Below are 11,866 nucleotides of genomic sequence, written 5' to 3'. Positions count from 1 at the left end.
TTCCTCCTCCTCCTCCTCCTCCTCCTCCTCCTCCTCCTCCTCCTCCTCCTCCTCCTCCTCCTCCTCCTCCCGTCCTTATTCCTCCTCCTCCTCCTCCCGTCCTTATTCCTCCTCCTCCTCCTCCTCCTCCTCCAATTCCAATCGTTCGATATCATCATCTCTGCTCTGAACTTATCGACAAGATCGACAACTTCAAATTTCTCATCGTCACCCGCAAACGTGAGTGGAGGAGCTTCTGGGATCTATCACATACTCAATCGTCTCCTTTCCTTCCTCCTTCTTCTTCACCTCCTTTTGCCTCTCTTGCTTCACCTCCTCTGTCTCGCTCTCCTCTTCGATGATCGTCCTGTTCCCTCCTCTTTCCTAGTCCTCCTCCATCAACTTCTTTCCTCTTCCTCCTCCCTACATCGTTTCGCTCCTCCTCCTCTTCCTCTTCCTCCTACTCGCTCACTTATGCCTCCTGCAGCCTCTGGGCGCTTCGATCATGAGCTGCCTCTTCGCCCTGCAACGTGAGAACATCCCGCAAACTTCGCAGCTGATGGGCTGCGCAGCTGGGGAGGCAGGTCAGGTTCTTCAGGTGGAGTTGCTGCAGGGGGACAAGACCATCACCTCGCTGTACAACCCAACGTGAGGAGGAGGAGGAGGGAAAATGTTCAAATTGACGAAGTCGGCAGGGAGGGCATCAAGCTATGCTGCTGAAGGACAGATAGGTTGAGATGGAGAGAGGGGATGAGGACGCATCAGACGGCGGGAACATAATGAAAGGGTCGCATGTGTCGACGTGCATCTGTTGTCGGAGAGCAGATGAAGAAACAGGAGGAGGCGCCTGGACTGCACGGACAGAGTGAAACGAAGCAGGAGGAGGCGAATGTGGAAGAGGAGGAGCAAGAAGAAGGCATCTTAACAATCTTAAAGCTTTGTTACAATCTTCTTCTTTCTCTTCTTCTCAAACTCGCAAAAACTGACCCGGCAGGCTTCACAACTCACCGCCTCCTCCTCCAGCTGCCGCTCAGTACCGACCCAGCACGAGGTCGGCTACACCCTTGACGAGATCAGAGTCTCTCTTCACCACCGCAGCCTCCATGGCGAGCGAGTAGGGGACGGGCGCGTCGTCCATGCAGAGGCGCTTGACAGGGGCGTCAAGCTCGTTGAACATCTCCTCAGAGACGATGGCGGAGATGGTGGCGCCGACTCCTCCGGACTGAGTGGACTCATCGAGGATGGCGAGCTTGTGGGTCCTCTTGAGGGACGCCAAGATTGTCTCCCTGTCCAGGGGCTTCAGCGATCGGAGCTCGATAAGGTCGATATCCATCCCCTCCTCCTGGATCAGCGGCAGGGCCTTCTGCGCCTCCTTCACGCCATGGAGGTAGGTCAGAACGGTCACCGCGGTGCCCTCCTTGACCGCGGCGTCGGAGGCAGCATGGAGGAGAGCGGCCTTGTTAAGGGGGAGGCACTTGTCGAGCTCAGGGCTACCCTTCACGTCCTTCATCATCTTGACGGGGCAGAAGAGCATGCCGGGGCCGTTGTCACGGATCATGCTCTTTGCAAGGCCGTAGGCGGCCTCGGGGGAGGCGGCAGTGCAGACCTTGAGCCCGGGGATCCCCATGATGTAGGCGTGGAAGGGCTGGGAGTGCTCGGCTCCGAGGGACTGGGCGGGGGCCGTTCCTCCGGCTCCGATGATGGTGACGGGCATGTCAAACTCTCCGCCGGTAGTGGCGTAAGTGTTGCCGCAGGAGGAGATTTCGGCCATGCCGTAGATGCCGAAGTTGGTGTTCATGAGCTCGACGATGGGCCTGTAGCCGTTCATGCCCTCGCCCAGCGCCTTGCCGATGAAGTGACCCTCGTCAATGATCTCGTCGGACGCCCTCAGCTTACCGAACGTCTGCTGAGTCAGCTTGGGGATGTCGTAGGAGGAGCCGGCCTGAAGGTCCTCAGCCTTGATGGTGGTGTAAGGGTCCCGAAGCATCTCCTCGAGGATCGCAAGGTTCAGCGCGTCTCCGATGGTGATCTGACCAGCCTGGGCCTTCTCACGCAGCTGGGAGATGTGGGCCTGGCAGTTGCTCAGTGCCTCGGGGTCAAGGATCCTCTTGTTGATCTCATCAGCTCCAGCAGGGGCAGGGCGCTGGTTGTAGTCGGTGGAGGGGGGATCGGGAAACTCGAGCTCCTTGGCGAGGGTGGCAGGGGGAGCAGGAGACTTGTTGGCGAAGTCGACCGCGTCCTTGCAAGCGGCAGAGGCCTTAGCCTTGAGCTCCTTCAGCTCCTCCTCGGTGAACTTGCCCGACGCGAGCATCTTGTCCTCGAAGATCTTGATGGGGTCAGCAGCGTTCCTCGCCCACTTCTTCTCGTCCTTGCGGCCTCTCTCGTGCTCGGGGTCAGCAGGAGAGTGTCCGTTGAACCTGAAGGTGTGGACCTGAAGGATAGCAGGGCCGCTCTTCCTCACATAGTCCACTACCGCACGCCCGGCCTGGAGAACGCCCACCATGTCCTGCCCGTCGACCTTGACCCCGGGAACACCGTAGTGCTGTCCCTGGAGGAAAACGTCCTGGTTCTTGGCCACATCTCCTGTGAACGTGTTGATGGCTCTGCCGTTGTCGATGACGATGAAGAGGAGGGGTAGGTTCTCCTTGGCGGCGGCGTTGAGGCATTCTGCCATGCGTCCGTTCTGAGCTCCTCCCTCACCGATGAAAACAACGGAGATGCGGTCATCGTCCTTGTGCTGCTCGGGGTGCAGCATCCTGTCCAGCAGGATGGACCTGGCGGCTCCAGCAGCATAGGGGAGCTGCTCGGAAACCAGCGCCCAGCCTCCCTGGAAGTTGGTGGCCTTGTCGTAGATGTGCATGGAACCTCCTGCTCCCTTGCAGGTCCCTCCGATCTTTCCAAAGAGCTCCGCCATGACGGCGCCGGCGTCGACTCCTGAGGCAAGAGCGTGCGCGTGCTCACGGTAGTAGCTGTACTTCTTGTCGCCCTTCTTGATGGAGTCGGCAACAAGGGCGGGGATAGACTCCTGCCCGTTGTCAAGATGCATGAAACCTCTGATGTTCCCCTTCATGTACTCTTGGTTGCATGCCGTCTCGAACTGGCGGGAAAGCAGCATCATCCCATACGCGTGCACCAGGTCCTCCTTGCTGATCTCGGCGTACTGATCAACTTCGTTGGGAGAGAACCCAAACCTTCCAACAAGCGCCTCCTTGCTCTCCTCCCAAGAGTTGAGGAAGCGAGGGCGCATGACCTGTCCTTCGCCGGTGTCGATCTTGTCAGTGTCCACCGCTACCATCTTGGGCCCTGCTCCAGCGTCAGAGGAACGATGAAGCTCGCAATGGTCCTTCACCGGCAACGCATCTTCCGGCACGTCCCCGGCCGCATGTGGAGCGAAGTGCTGAGCTCCTAAGACCCGCAAAAGGAGCGGATGGAGCAAAGGCCACCGAGCTTGCTACGCAAGCACTTGCAACAAGAAACCGCAGGACAAACATCCTACAATCCCTGGATGAAAAGATCAGGCTATTACACACCACAGTCGATCACAGGAAAGCGTACAGTCAAGAGATTCTAACTTGATCTGTCCTAATCTATGAACAGTTTTGATATCATTAATCTCCTCTTGTTGCCATCCTCGTATCTCTGATTCAAGTCCCTCCCGCAAGACCCGCTCTACTTGCATCAATCCTGCCCGAGAAGCAACTTTATGTCTTTCCCTCCCTTCAGATCCATCTTTTCATCCTCTCCTCTCCTGCCTCCTCATTCGTTCTCCACTTCTGTGCTCTATTCAATCTGTCATTCACAATTCTCTACCCTGCTGATCTGCTCCATTTCGCTCCTTTCGCCCCCTTTCCCTGCATTCTCGGCAACCCTACCCTCGACCCCACCCCACCCACTTTTTAATCGCCAGAACCCCTGGTGTTGCGCAATACACCCCCTTCACCGGTACCCCCACCTCTTACTTAAGAAAATGTTCACAATTTTCAAATAAAATTGTTCATAATTTCAAATTACAATTCGATATTTGGAATATTGAATTTTTGTTTACACCCCACCCTGCATGAATGTCACTTTACATGAATCCACCCCTGTCTCACGGTCCCGAGGTCCTTTTCACCGGTTCACAAAGACCTTTAGATCTCAAAGACCCACCCCTACCTCATCCGCCAAGTTACAAGAGTACCTTCACCCCCAATATTGATAACCCCCACGCATATTTCGAGACATTTTGAACTGAAATGTACCGGTATATCATCTGACCCCACCCGTACATACGAGCCCCTTGAAGCATGATACCCCTCGGCCTCTGAATTGAATGAAGGGAACCCCGACTACAAAGGAGGATTCATTATGGCCCACCCCACCCCCAATTCAAAATCAGTACCCATGAAATTCATACTCAAAGTACCCACCCATTCCTCAAATTCCTAGTACCCCACCCTGTAAATCAATTTCTTGTATCGTCCCCCACCCCTATAATTCCCTTTACGGCCTCTCAAGCTCTTCCGAGGACAGGGGGGGGTGAGGAAAGGTCGACAAGGGTGGGTAGTCAAAAAGGTGGGTGGGGTACACTGACTACGGGTAGAATCACTGGGTCATGAGGGGGTTTCATGACGTTTGGAACATGCTTCACAAAACAAGGGTGGTGATTTCGAAAGTGATACACATTTGAACATAAAATTGAAATTACCCAGTATTACTTGAAATATTAGAAATTAAATATCAGGAATTAATGAAATTGTTATGGATGATTGATTTTCAAAATACCCCTACCGAAAAGGAATCTCTGACCGCAACCCACCCCCACCCCCATCTACCCTTATATGTCTGGAGGCCGCTGAAAGTTTCGCCTCCAAACTTTTACGGGGCAAAGTCTTGAAACAACTTTCATCAGTCAAGTTCCAACAATAATACAAAGTTTCAGGCCGCTCAGTGATGCAAAAGTATACGGTTACGACCGTTTCTGATCGTGTAACGGTACGAAACGGGGAGTTTTGATTGGAAAATGTGATTATAGTTTCAAAAAGTTGATTGCAAAATGATTACTGCAAACTTTCGTTGATTGGAAAATGATTACTCCAAAAATTTGTTGACTGGAAATTGATGATTGCCCGACACTCGGATTGTGAACCGTGACCAACCGTTGAACGGTGACTCACCGTCGCGGAGTCAGCCGAGGCTCAGCACCGCCGAGTGACTCGCCGCCGTCGGATCCCGGCGGCGGCGGGGCGTGCTGCCTGACTCGGCGAGTCAGTCGTGCCCGATGCCCGGCGACCCGATCGGACGCGGCGGCACTGAGTGCCGCCTGGCAGACGGGGGCCGTAACGGTTAACCGATGAACTGAGTCGGTCACGTCACCGTGTCCGGGATCCGAGCGGACATGGCAATGATGTGTCATTATCATATCTTGATTACATATTATGTATAGTTATCTTCGTGTTACTGAGTACAGGTACTGCGCGGCGCAGTGCGAGGGCCGCTGACCCGCCGGGGTCAGACGGTCCGCCGGCCCGGCCTGCTAGCCGCTGCCGCGGCATACTGGTACCGTACTGAGGCAGCGGCTGCTGTGAGCTCGGCCACTGAGGCCCTCCCCGGGAGTCTGAGTACTGCGGCCCGGCCCGGGGCGCGGCGTAGGCCCGCGGCGCACTGAACTGAAGGCTGACCGTGTTCACGTGGTGACTCCGGGTGACTCCGCCGGCGGCCCGGGGACCAGGGAGTTCGCGCGACTTGCCCGAGAGACCTCCGACTGTACTGCCACTGCCAGTGATGGTGCCAGAGGCCCTTGGCAGTGCAGTCGCTCGACCTTCGCCCGACCGTCAACTTTCAAAGTTTGTCCCCAGTCGATCCATCGCCAGCACTGTCACTCACTCCGCATGTCACTGACTTGTAGTTGGACTACCGCAGGTCACTTGTCGCCGTGGCCTCACTGAGTTCCCCTCGTCAGACTCTCCCACCTCCCCTTTACTTCTTCTTCTTGTTCTTCTTCTTCTTCGCAGCTGCAGCTTGGTCCTTGGTCTCGCCCTCGGCTGGAATCAGCTTGTCGCCACTGTCTGCGACATCCCCGACTACCTCAGGATCTGCAGCTTCTTCCTCTCCACCTCCTGCATCTGTTTCTGTCTCTCTCTCGCCATCTTGTCTCGCAATTTTTGCTTCCTCGTCCTCTGCTGCCTCCTGCGCTTCGGTCATAGTCTCCTCCTCCAGCTTCCTTACAAACCTTCTGCTCAACCTCCATGCTCGCCAACGCCGGCTCGGGAGCCTTCAGCTGCCGAGCGATGAGATCAGCACGTGATAAACAGAAACAAGATCTTTACCTCCTCAGAGTCCACGTTCCTACCGTCGCTCTCCTGCATTCCTGCAATCAGATTCCTGTGCACAAGCATAAGTGCAGTCAAGACCTCCTGCTTCTTCGGCATCGGTGTTTTGTCCTGCACATCTGGAGCAGGCATATCCTGTGTTTGCAACTTGGGGACTTCAGTCAGAATCTTCTTGCTGTGGCAGGGCGTAAGCGAACGTATTTGTTGCTAGAGGGATGTACATGTCTCCTCCGCTGCCCGCCAGCCTGTAGCATGCGGAAACCAGCTGCACACGTCGTCAGATGTGAATCGAGGATGAGAAGAGAGAAGCAGGTGAAAGAGGAATCTCAGCTGGAGGTAGGAGGATAAGTGTAAGGTAACTATCGGGACAGGTGGACGGGAAGACGAAGCGAGGACGGGGGAAGACGAGAGAGTCAGAGGTCAGGAAGGATAAGGTATTCACCATTCCGATGCTTGGACGGAAAATTTTGGCATAAAGATTCCCAACGATTGGAACGTTTCGTGCAAGAGACTGAGAAAAGAATTGGCGAGTCATAAACTAACCGAAAGCTCGCCAAGGGGTAGACGCAAGAATGAATCACCTCCAAGCTCCAGTGATCTGTGTGAGTCTTGATCTGCTGCTCGTCATTCAGCTCTATCACGCTCCACTGCCTGGACGTCGGACAATTCAGAGAATGTAAGAGCGCAAGAAATGGGCAGGGTGTCATACCGGATCGACACGGTAAGAGGAATCCACTTGACTTTGTAGGTAGCCAGGCCGTCGAAGCTTCGGGGTACTTGAGGATAAGAGGATGAGCAAGTCACAGAGGTACCGCAAGATGGACGACCCTCCTGCCTCCATGGACATGACGGCGTCGTACACCTCGAGGTTTGAGGCGGTTGAGACAAGGGAAATCGACTTGTAGTTGGCGATGATCGCGTCCACTCCGTGCGCCTGATGGCGACGCCATGAGGGTCTCATGAAGTTGTTGTTGGAGAGGAAGGGGGATGGAGGAGACCTGAGTCAGCGGGTCCACCCAGACCGCGTCCTTGGCGTACATGATCTTCACCTTGGCATCCCTTTGCGCTGGGCTCAACTGCAACAGGAGCAGGTCAGGAGGACCAACGACGAGCGAAGGGAGATGGAACCGCCGCGATCATCCTCTTGCTACACTGTCTTACCTCCGTGCTCGAGTAGAGGGCCGCCACGTCTGCCGCCATCTTCCTTCCTCCATCGCTGCTATTGGACTCACCGCCCATCGCGTCTCGTGATTGCTCCAAAACGACGCCTTGGTGTCTATTCCCGGTAGCATGATATTTGGCTAGAACTATCTAATAAGCTCCAAATTATTGAAGTAAGTTTCGACTGAATAGAAAATAAATGAAATATTTATCTCTAAAAGGGCAAATGTCGAGAAATTGAAAGTGCCCAGAATAGCTCCTTCCGCCCATTCCGAGTTTTTGCAATCTTCCATGCATGTTCGAGTGGGTCGAGCGAGGATGATGTAGAATTGCTCGAGATGAGGCGATGGAGCAAAAGAGCAATGAAAACGATGAGGATGTGGGCATTGTTAAGGTGTGACATTTGTAGTTCACATGTCGCAAAGATACTAAGACAAGAAGTTGTATAGAGGTACAAATGATAGTCATGAAAAGATGTTGAATTGAAGGCCAATTGAAGTGACAAGAAGACAAAGGATGATTTTTAGGTTTGGTTAAGGATTCGTTCAAGTAGAACTTATTTGTAGCCAGAAATCTTGAAAGTTTATTCTCGTGAGCGTCGCGAAGAAACGATATACGAGGATCTTGCTTTGACCAAGAAAGCTCAAAGTGATGGAGGGTTGGAAGGGCGGAGATCTGCCAGGAAGTAGATGCTCTGAGACAGAGTCATCAGCATTGATAGTGAAAGAGCGTTCACCAGAAGTAAGAGTGCAAAATCTGATAGAGATGCTATTCGTAGTCATGAGTCCTTGTGATCGTTATTGTCGTTGTATTGTCAACATCAATCATCTTTCCTGTTATTGTCATCATTAGCATCAATCTGCTCTCTCGTCATCGTCGTCGTTCAACGTCTTTCTCTTCCAGCTGAGAGGAGAGTTACAACCCTCCTCCAATGCTTTGGGAGGTAGCGTTCGAGAACAAGAGAACGCTACACGTTGCCCCAGCACATGTCCATATTTCATTTTGCAGCTGCTTTTTGATACACGGAGGGATATAAACACGATTCCTCAAAACTCAGGAAAGAAAGAAGAATGAGAAGACGGCTGGGGGGGGGGCGGGGAGGGGGGGGGGGGGGATGGGATTCGTCACTTCAATCGGGACTGTAGGGTGAGCAGGTCGGAGTTTGGCTCGAACAGGCTGATCATATGCCCGCACGGTGCCTGCACAGCCGCTACTTTGCCATGGGCAGGGTACTTGATCGGCCCGTCCAGCGAGCCTCCGTGGTAGATGAGCCGTGAGATAGCGCCGTCGATGTCGTCCACCTCGAAGTTGAGGAAGGGGGAGTATCCTTTGGTGCTCTCAGCGATGCTGCAGTGAGAGCATCGACACAACAAACAGTATCAGCGACTGGCCGTGACATTCATGCTCCTACCTTTGAACTGATTTGAGCATGATGTTGACCTCTCCGGTTTGAACCTCCGCGAAGCTGTCGTCTGCCATTACGACCTTGCAGCCCAAACCCTCTCTGAAGAAGTTGGCGGTCCTGCATCGTCACAGAATGGGTGAGAAATCATGGCTGATGCTTCACCCATGACAAATTATCTTAGAAAGCCCCTGTATCTCTTGCATGCCATGGATGTGCATCAAAACATCCCTTCCAAGAAAGCATTCATCCGTTTGGCATATGATATAGAACACTTTCTAGCTCACAAACTGTGTGCATCTTGTCTTCACAACATATTTCATGTAATGATTATCCCCAACTGAATTCCCTTCCTTGAAGTAGCGCCCCAATCACTACAACTCTCGCGTGCTACAACAGTTTGTCTCTGGCTACCTGTCCTATGGATCCTGCATGCCATGTGCGGCGTCTCATGAGCATCAGCTGCTGCCATGCGCTCCTAGCCGCTGCTTCCCTCGCACTCACCGGGGAACGTCGAGCATGAGGAGCATGATGGATCGCAGCCTGGCCATGGTAGAATTCACCGCCGCACGTTACGATACGTTAAGAGGAAAACGGAAACGGAAACAGTTACATCCGGGAACGGAAACGGAAACAGTTACATCCGGGGCCCGGCGATCACCGGCGGCACTCGGAGTCCGGCCATGTCGCATGACTGAGGGCCCGAGGCTGGGACGAGCCACCTCGAAATAACAATTATAACGTCCGTTATTGTATCCTTGAGGAAGGAGTTACTCGGAGAGATTATCCCGAGATGACAACGCTTCCACTTTACAGAGAAGTGAGATTATGCGAAACAGCTCTCTATCGGAGACAAAAAGTATTTTAGGTTTTGCTATCAGTTTTATTACTATAGTAAGCCCGAAGCAAGGGGCGCAGAGGGACACCGTCACGATACCAGTCTCTGCTATCAAAAGTGCCAATAGCAGTCAGTAAAACCTGTCAGGAAGCCTTATTAACAAATATATTGCAATTTAACTACCATGGCTGTCACATTTGTACCAAAAATGCAAGTTATTAAGAATATATTGGTTAAATTTGATTTGTTAAATTAACCTTTTATTGATCTAAATAACACATTTCTCATCTATTTCTTTGCTTATTTTGCTGGCGTCGTGACTACACGTAGCGACCGCTGACTTTCGCTGACAAAAAAGAGGATCCCTAATGACCCCCCGAACCCATGTTCAGGGGTACACCCACCCTCTTGATAGTATGACCCTATAGATGCTTCATTCACCCCTACATATTCCAACAAAGGACTTTTGTACCCCATTTTTACTCCTTAAAAAGACGGGTTATTAAAGTACCCTACCTTCAAAAATGACCATTGAAAGAAAGGATTACCCCTTTTTCTCTCACCCCTACCCCCCTGTCAGATCGGCCCCCCTTCTGAAATGCTTCTTAAAGAGGAGGATGGGAGCAGGTACAGCAAGCGGGGGGGGGAGCAGGATACCGTGGTAGAGGACGAGGAGGAGAGAGGAGGCGGAGCAGCGAGACGAAGAGAGAGGCAGGCAACAATGATCAGAAGGAGGGGAAGAAGGTGACGACAGTGGAGGGACTGTAGCACAGGAGCAGACGGGATCTTTCCTGATTATTCCTGGTCACTTGAGACCGAGCCAAGTAGAATTAGATGGACATACGAACAACGTTCATCCCTCTTGTTCAAGTCTGTGTGCTGATCCTTCCGTTCCCTACAGCATTCTCCAAGAGGAACCTGCTCTGACTGAAATTCACCATGTTCATGCGTTCTTTCCTGATTGCTACAACCATGACAATGGTTGTCAACCCTGTGAGCGGATTCCTTCCTTCATCACTTCCAAGCTTCCGCGTCTCGCGCTCCAACCTCGCTCCAGCTGCCATCTCTACTAGGGTGAGAGCTTTCTCGTGCCAGCGAGCGTCGGGCTGATGTAGACCCGTGCAGATGGTTGCTGTCGACGTTCCTGTCAACGCAGAGATGAGGACGAAGATGGAGAAGATGCTCAGAGATGCTCAGGCTTACATCTGTACGGCAGCTCTCTGCCAGCAAGGATGCATGCGTTGACGTTGGCGCCGCAGGCAAGTCTGTCGAGGACTGCGATGGGCAGGGCAAGTTTATCGAGGACCCGTGGGCTCGTGAGGACGGAGGAGGAGGCCTCACCCGCGTCATGTCTGGAGGAAAAGTGTGGGAGAAGGCTGGAGTGAACCTTGCGGTCGTCCACGGCACCATGCCGTTCGAGGCGCTCAATGTAGGAGGAGGAGGAGGAGGAGGAGGGAGGAGGACGGGGGGGATGGGGAGGACGAGAAGTGACGTGTTTCTCAGGCTGCCAATGATCGCCTCAAGTTCAGCAACAACGATCGTGCCAAGGGCTATGCTCCCGGCGATCGCGTCCCCTTCTTTGCCTGCGGGCTCAGCTCGGTAGGAGGGAGATCGCGCGGTCGGCCGGCTGCTGACAGTCACATAGGTTATGCACCCTCGCAATCCCCACTGCCCAACCATGCACTTCAACTACAGATACTTCGTAAGTTGCTCCTCCCTCCCTCCCTCTAGCTCCTCCCTCTAGCTCCTCCCTCTAGCTCCTCCCTCTAGCTCCTCCCTCTTCCTCATCCCCTTGGCTGACGGGGTGGCAGGAAACTGAGGGAGGCAACTGGTGGTTCGGAGGAGGACAGGATATCACCCCCAGCTACCTCGTGGAGGAGGACATGAAGCACTTCCATAGCACCCTCAAGAATGTCTGCGACAAGCACGACAAGGACTTCCATCCTAAGTGAGCAGACGTGCTGCATATCCTTCGTCCTCCTCCTCCTCCTCCTCCTCCTCCTCCCTCCTCCCCCTTTGATTTCTCTTGTTGCTGGCTCCTGCGAATCTCCATTCCATCGGGTCTAACTCACACTCCTCCTCTAGGTTCAAGGCATGGGCTGATGAGTACTACTACATCAAGTGAGTCTTCCAACCACAACACTACTCCTCCTCCTCCTCCTCCTCCTCCTCCTC

The 11,866-nt window shown here is 53.4% G+C and overlaps 5 protein-coding genes across 5 annotated transcripts in view; 2 read left to right on the top strand and 3 right to left on the bottom strand.

Moving 5' to 3' along the window:
• Positions 1 to 699, top strand: part of GUITHDRAFT_141314 (hypothetical protein) — a gene marked incomplete at both ends in the record, with an annotated part of 9,439 nt that extends 8,740 nt beyond the window's left edge. Inside the window, 3 exons of the mRNA XM_005829290.1 lie at positions 183 to 219; positions 467 to 627; positions 675 to 699. Coding sequence (XP_005829347.1) covers positions 183 to 219; positions 467 to 627; positions 675 to 699 — 223 coding nt within the window. The remainder of the gene's footprint in view (positions 1 to 182; positions 220 to 466; positions 628 to 674) is intronic.
• Positions 700 to 902: 203 nt separating this feature from the next.
• GUITHDRAFT_164161 (hypothetical protein) lies at positions 903 to 3,467 on the bottom strand. The gene is made up of 2 exons (XM_005829289.1): positions 3,329 to 3,467; positions 903 to 3,282 (listed from the first exon to the last, which is right to left on the bottom strand). The coding sequence occupies exon 2, from the start codon at positions 3,272 to 3,274 to the stop codon at positions 1,010 to 1,012; it is 2,265 nt and encodes a 754-aa protein (XP_005829346.1). The 5' UTR covers positions 3,275 to 3,282; positions 3,329 to 3,467; the 3' UTR covers positions 903 to 1,009.
• Positions 3,468 to 5,369: 1,902 nt separating this feature from the next.
• Positions 5,370 to 7,529, bottom strand: GUITHDRAFT_164160 (hypothetical protein; the record flags this gene model as incomplete). Its single annotated transcript, XM_005829288.1, has 11 exons — positions 5,370 to 6,147; positions 6,191 to 6,238; positions 6,288 to 6,320; positions 6,372 to 6,465; positions 6,512 to 6,555; positions 6,733 to 6,801; positions 6,872 to 6,941; positions 7,000 to 7,056; positions 7,103 to 7,224; positions 7,289 to 7,366; positions 7,452 to 7,529. The coding sequence occupies 11 exons, from the start codon at positions 7,527 to 7,529 to the stop codon at positions 5,938 to 5,940; spliced, it is 903 nt and encodes a 300-aa protein (XP_005829345.1). The 3' UTR covers positions 5,370 to 5,937.
• Positions 7,530 to 8,562: 1,033 nt separating this feature from the next.
• Positions 8,563 to 9,404, bottom strand: GUITHDRAFT_164159 (hypothetical protein; the record flags this gene model as incomplete). The annotated part of the gene is made up of 3 exons (XM_005829287.1): positions 8,563 to 8,798; positions 8,863 to 8,973; positions 9,358 to 9,404. 3 exons carry the CDS (start codon positions 9,402 to 9,404, stop codon positions 8,576 to 8,578), a joined length of 381 nt encoding a protein of 126 aa, XP_005829344.1. The 3' UTR covers positions 8,563 to 8,575.
• Positions 9,405 to 10,626: 1,222 nt separating this feature from the next.
• Positions 10,627 to 11,866, top strand: part of GUITHDRAFT_88140 (hypothetical protein) — a gene marked incomplete at its 3' end in the record, with an annotated part of 2,246 nt that continues 1,006 nt past the window's right edge. The window contains exons 1-7 of the mRNA XM_005829286.1: positions 10,627 to 10,765; positions 10,817 to 10,898; positions 10,951 to 11,120; positions 11,195 to 11,290; positions 11,337 to 11,393; positions 11,503 to 11,639; positions 11,777 to 11,812. Of these exons, the coding sequence (XP_005829343.1) occupies positions 10,631 to 10,765; positions 10,817 to 10,898; positions 10,951 to 11,120; positions 11,195 to 11,290; positions 11,337 to 11,393; positions 11,503 to 11,639; positions 11,777 to 11,812 (713 nt within the window). The 5' untranslated portion in view covers positions 10,627 to 10,630. The remainder of the gene's footprint in view (positions 10,766 to 10,816; positions 10,899 to 10,950; positions 11,121 to 11,194; positions 11,291 to 11,336; positions 11,394 to 11,502; positions 11,640 to 11,776; positions 11,813 to 11,866) is intronic.

The sequence above is a fragment of the Guillardia theta genome (genome assembly GCF_000315625.1).
Source record: "Guillardia theta CCMP2712 unplaced genomic scaffold GUITHscaffold_53, whole genome shotgun sequence".
Lineage (NCBI taxonomy): Eukaryota > Cryptophyceae > Pyrenomonadales > Geminigeraceae > Guillardia > Guillardia theta.
Note: the sequence above shows the minus strand (reverse complement) of the source record. Positions and strands in the feature narration are given on the sequence as shown.